Here is a 6,000-nt window from a genome sequence, read left to right as displayed (position 1 = left end):
TGCTGAACTACAGGCTGTTTTAAAACAGCTGGTAAGCTCAGATAAGCAACTTCTACTAGACAAAAATACCAGTAAAAATTAGGTTTGTAGGTTTACTGAGGATAAACATTGCACTTGAAGTGAATACTGCAGGATAATTATGCCTTGTGAAAATTTGTCAGTGATCTTCATTGTGCACAAACCCTGCTTCACGCCCAGCTCCTGAACAAAGTGGCAGAAAGTTATGCAAGATGAAAGGAAAACAAGTGCAGAAAAGCTTTTTTTAGTGGTTTTGGAGTTTGACTGAGACTGCCCAAAGCAGACTGGTACATACCAGTCTCCCAGGTGACCTTAAGAGCTGTATTAAACATGTTAATGCCATAGTAAAAAGGTTTTCAAACATTAGGCATGAGAGCCAAAACAAAACCATCTTACTGAACACCTGGACATAGTTGGAAACAATCTGTGCAGCAAACTGCACACCTCCACTGCACTTGATTTGCAATTCGGAATCTGAATGACACAACATGTTATCAACATCTCTAATGTTCTACTGATTGTGTTAACAGAAAAAGTCACCATGTTAAACATGACCACAAAGGACTGGAGAGTTACTCAGGTTCTCCCATGTCTTTTTTTTTTTCCCTCCAAACCCATAGCATAGCATAATGGATTTTTGGATGCAGGCACTTGAATATGACATAGTTAACAGGAAAGCACATTACATTCAAGCCCATGTCTGCTTAACAGCCACCATGAAGCAATTTCTCTTCTTTCTAGGAATGCAACTTGCTGAGGAAGGGCTCAGTTCTTCTGGCTGACAATGTCATCTTCCCAGGAGCTCCAGAATTCCTTAACTATATCCGCAACAACCCCCGTTTCCAATGCACTAACTACCTATCTCATCTGGAATATATGGAAACTGAGGATGCTATGGAAAAGGCTGTGTTTTTGGGATAGAGAGCCATTAACAGTCAACATTTGTTTAAAATTACATCAGTGCAACTGCACAGTTAACTTGGCCATGCTTTACTTTTTTTTTTTCTTTTTGTATCTTGGAGCCTGTGATTAAAGCAAGTGCTAGCGGAGATCATTTTAGACCAGGTGGAAACCAGGATCAGGAGTAAGCAGGGTTATTCTTCAAAGGTCTGTTCCATTGTTTCACATAAATCAGCAAACCCAAGGGGATGCACATTGCCTTGCCTTGACCAACACATCACTGAACAGCAGTCTGTTATTTTAAGCTTAAACCTGAACAACCACAATTTGGGCTTAGGGTAAGATAGAAAAGTTGCTGCAACTTCTGAAGACTTATGTCCCCAAGACAAACCAATTAATCATTATGAAGAGTGGAAAAAAGCTATCAAGAGTGGGAAAAAAGCTTGCTTGTTGCAAGAAAAGAGCATTTAAGGAGCCCTGATTTTGCTAAATCACTAGCATGACACTTAATGCAATGAAGGTTCCTATTGTGAGATCAGATTTCTGCATAGTTACTGCAAAAGTTAGTAATCTCTATGCTACAGAAAAGGTCATGCACCAAAAGAAGAAAGACCCATGCAGTGATAAGAAAATATAACACAAGTTTGCAGAAGACAAACAAATAAGATTTGATAATCTTATATTCAATAATCAATAACCTGCCCATGCAGAGGTAGGGAAAACTTAAGTAGTAAATAGATTAAAATAAACACAGTAACAGACAGATAACAAAAGAAGCAGCCTCTTTCCAAAAGTACACCAAGACTACATAGTATCAGAGACCTTGAAAAAATTCTGTTTATCCCCTCATAATACTGTATGTATGTATGTAGTGTGTGCTTTTTAGGGGCAGGGCAAGCTGCTTACTCTGAAGCGCTCTGTATGTTTAAGATGCTGTATAAAAATAAAGACCAGAAAGAATGGGTTTTACCAGGTGAATACTGCACAGCTCGGTTAACCTCAGTGGTGTTAACACAGTGTGAATGGTGAGGGTTGTCACTGAGAAAATACAGAGACAAATCTGAAGTCTCTAGCTCACCTGACCAATGCAAAAATCCACCAGCATTTCCTGGCATCTCCTGCTGTGATTATATGACAAGCCAATGGTGACATTTATAAATAAAAACTAAAAAACAATGGAGCAGGTGTGTGACTTCCTTTGTTTCTCATTAATTCTGCACCACACTTGGGATTTCCAGCCTTGAAAAAGCCACAGAAAGATCCAGCAGCGGAAAAACAGATTGGTTATCACTGATTTTTCATTCTCATCTTTATGATTCTTTGAGATCTGTTATCAGCTTCTTCCTTCTATAGCCCACCTTGCTGAAGTGGTACCTACCTTGGCCTGTATGCTACAGCAAATCCATCTCCAGGACACCAATAATGGGCATAGCGAAGAATTGCCCCGCAGCATAAAAGAAAACTAGAACAGGCCAAGGTGACAAAGTCAGTTTAGACGTTGACTGAGCAAACCACAGTGACCCAGCCAGCTTGCAATTTGTGCACTTCACAGGGATATGAGAAGACAACATTATTAAGAGTATCTTTAACAATTTAAACTCTGACACATTAAGAAAGACACAAGATTACTGGATTAGATTATGCAGAAGCACCCCCTTGTGACTCTGTTGTGCTGTCCTGCATAGGGGCAGACCCTGAGTTCCAGCACTCCCATCTGTCCTGGTGTGAATGTTAAAGATTTATTCTGTAAGTTTGTTTAGCAGCACATCCTCTTGTTATTCAGGCTCAACTCAAAGTCACTGGGCCAAAGTCCTTCAGGTGATTCCCAACAATGTTTGCAAAATAAAAGAAAATCTTCAAGCCCACTTATTGGCATATACATGTTTCTAGAGCACATCAGAAAATCTGGATACATACAGCTGACCAGAGATTTTTTTTCTTTATACCTGAGGTCATGAAATGATGATTCCAAAGAATCCTCTTTTGTTTCTAGCTTTAAACACCTTTGCACCTAGACACTCCTGCCATAGCAGTGCACTTAACACATACTGACAAACAAACCAGGGTCTCAGACACATGCTGAAGGATGCATAAGAGTAAACAGGTAGACTGTTCTGCACTTTACAAGAGAGAACTGGAAAAATACATTCCCACTGCTAGTTAATGGCCAAATTACAATCTGAGAGATTGTCAAGAAAATTAGGGAAGAAGGGAACCTGTAAAGTTAGCATGGGTATTTCAAAAAAGATGCATTAGTGAATAATGCATGTGTGATATATGTGGAAATGTATCACCCACCTTTTAATATAAAAAAAATGTATTTTAATTCATTAGAAAGGATCTCCCACATGGCAAATTGTAAAAACTAAACACAGTGAGATTATTTACAGAATTCTGTATGCAAGAAAAAATGTTCCACTTGACTCCACTTCTGAAATGCTCTTAATTATTGGTGGCAAGAGATGAAAAGGAAAAAGCCTGACTCTGCTTGCATGACTGACAATCAGAAAAGAGGCTTTTGGTCAGTTGAGCAGATATGATCTGCAGTCATCGACACATGAATGTGAAATCTCCCAGGGAGAAAAGGTACTTTTCAAAATAAAGTCATGCTTTGAATTCTGGGAGAAGCAAAAGATAGACAACTCATCTCTCTCTAATTCAAATACACTCTAAAAAACCTATTGACAGTTACTGCAACATCAGCCTGTTGTAATTACAAGACAACCTGTTCTTGCACAAAACAGGTATGGAATTGTGCATCTGGAAGCACGTGTTTAAAAACTGCCCACTGAGAGCATTACCACTGACAGGAAGCTCCCAATGGAAAGAACTCCTCTAAAACACCACACAGCTTTCAGCCAATTCTCACACTCATGTCACAAACAGTCGATCCCACCAACTACTGCTAATTGAGATCAATTCTCCAAATGACAGCTACTCTCTAGGTTGTCTTAGCGATTCAGGCATGTGAAAGCGAGGTCTGGTTTCTGCCAGAGCCTCTCTGTTACCTCAAAGGGACATGATGTTTTCTTTCAAAATATTGAACTGAATCCTTAAATCAGTGTACAAAAGAGGAGAAGGATTTCTGAAGCAGTAACACTCAGCAGAAGTCCCTTTTGCTTCCTAATTTAATAGCAAACAGCATAACAGCACCCATGTAGCAATCCTTACAGCAGAAATTACTCATCAGAGCAAACAGCAGTCATTGTAAGGTTGTACAGGAGCTACTGCTTCCTCCCATTGGTATGAGGGAGTGAAAAGCACCCCACTGAAAAGTTTTGAGCATTGGGTCAAGCACCAGATGCAGTGAGGAGAACCTACAGAAACCCCTACAAGAGCAGCAAGAGAGAGACTGCTGAGATGTCAACTCTCCCACCAAAGGTGACACCACCTGGGCCATGATGTGTGCTTATCTGGTTGTAGGAATCAGTGATAACTTATGAATAACAGCTATGTTTGCTGTGCACGCACACTAAGCGTAGTAAAAAAGTCAAGAGTCTTTGTCTCTATCTCTACAGCTCAGCTAACGGTTCTGTTATGAAGCAACCTCCCACTGTAAAAAAACCTCTCTTTCAGCTTGTACCAGAATGAGATTCTGCCGTTGCTGTGCTTCAGCTGCACAGAGACCTTTACAGTAAGACACTGAGAAAGAGACCCATGAGGACAAAGTATTCCTCCAAGACACTGCTGAAACCTGGAACAGATGAGGGCTGTGGTATTTCTTGCCCATTGTTACCAGGTTAACCTTTCACCTCTAGGACTCACTGCTTCCATTGGCCCAACCTGTGATGAGCTGGAAATGAAATCACTTTGACAGCTACAAAAGGTCAGCTGTAGAAGTAACATATTTGTTTTAGCTCAGTACCTTACCTACAGCATCTGCTATTCATTGCTGTATTAGTGCATCCACAGTAAAAATCAGATTCCTCCCTGCAGCAGAACGCCAGTGATACCTAGGAGCAAGATGCTAAACCCAGGAGCCCAGTATCTCACCACAGCACTTGTGAAACTAGATCCTCCAGCTGCAAAAACAGAACGTGGAGCTGATTTTACAAAAATCCTAGGGATGCATTGAAAACAGCATTAATAAGGAGGGAAGGTGAGCTGAAGATGACCTTCCAAGTGCTGCTTGCGAGCATTCGCAAGTAAATGGAACCTCATAGTGCTGTGAATGGTACAATCAGGCATTAACACATGGCAAACTGTTACTGCCACTGATTCATCAGCCTTTCACTCGCAGAAAACCTGACCTCTGCTCTATCTGTAAGACCTTGCAGAACACACTTGTGAAGATTTACTGGGCTTTGTCACGCTTCATGAAGGCATGGCAGTAGGTATGATATGTTTAGGTGCATCAGTCTCCCTACTGATCTTATCCACACAGATGAACAAACATGCCAGGGAGAGACAGTCCTCAAGAGAATTAAGATCCGTCAGTAACTGGCTGTTACTTGAAATACAGGGGTGACTTTTCAGTATTGGATTTTTCTCCCCCACAGAGCAACAAATGTAAATTATTTGGTGCCTCCCCAAAACAACAATTCCTCATGTCATCAAAACTTCAGACACTGCTACAATAAACTTACAAGATTTTCTGTTACTCTTATATGCATATTTATGAGAATACTTGCACACATTTCAGAAATGTGAAGTCTTTGTAAAGTTACATCAATTTTATTACTAAACTGGGAAAGGGTAATAACTTCCCAAATGGAAAAGCCATCCTCAGGTTTGGCTTGTGGTCACAAACGTGCAGGCCTTTGAACAGTGACACAGATGTCTTTCCCAGAGAAATACACTTGTATATTAAAAAGGAAAAAACAACCATGATCTACAGTTTGGGGTCCTTTCAGGACTTTGTGCTACAACTCCAGCGTATGGCAATGAATAAAAAATTTCCAGCTATACTAGTTCAAAGGATATTCCGATTGCCCTCATTACCACTGACCTTTACTAACATACGGAGTGCTGACCTGAGCTAGGGTTGAATAATCCCCTGCCACAGAAAATTGCTGTTGCCAAGCCAATGAATATTTGAGATACCTGATGTAACAAAAAGATAACCAATAGCACATGTATTCT

General features: G+C 40.4%; 1 protein-coding gene across 1 annotated transcript in view; it reads left to right on the top strand.

Moving 5' to 3' along the window:
• COMT (catechol-O-methyltransferase) overlaps nucleotides 1–992 on the top strand; it is a 7,080-nt gene extending 6,088 nt beyond the window's left edge. Inside the window, exon 4 of the mRNA XM_010187743.1 lies at nucleotides 760–992. Within this exon, the coding sequence (XP_010186045.1) occupies nucleotides 760–939 (180 nt within the window). The 3' untranslated portion in view covers nucleotides 940–992. The remainder of the gene's footprint in view (nucleotides 1–759) is intronic.
• The last annotated feature ends 5,008 nt before the right edge of the window (nucleotides 993–6,000 follow it).

Source organism: Mesitornis unicolor, unplaced genomic scaffold (genome assembly GCF_000695765.1).
Source record: "Mesitornis unicolor isolate BGI_N332 unplaced genomic scaffold, ASM69576v1 scaffold6237, whole genome shotgun sequence".
In the NCBI taxonomy this organism is placed as follows: Eukaryota; Metazoa; Chordata; class Aves; order Mesitornithiformes; family Mesitornithidae; genus Mesitornis; species Mesitornis unicolor.
This window is presented reverse-complemented; position numbering and strand designations above follow the sequence as displayed.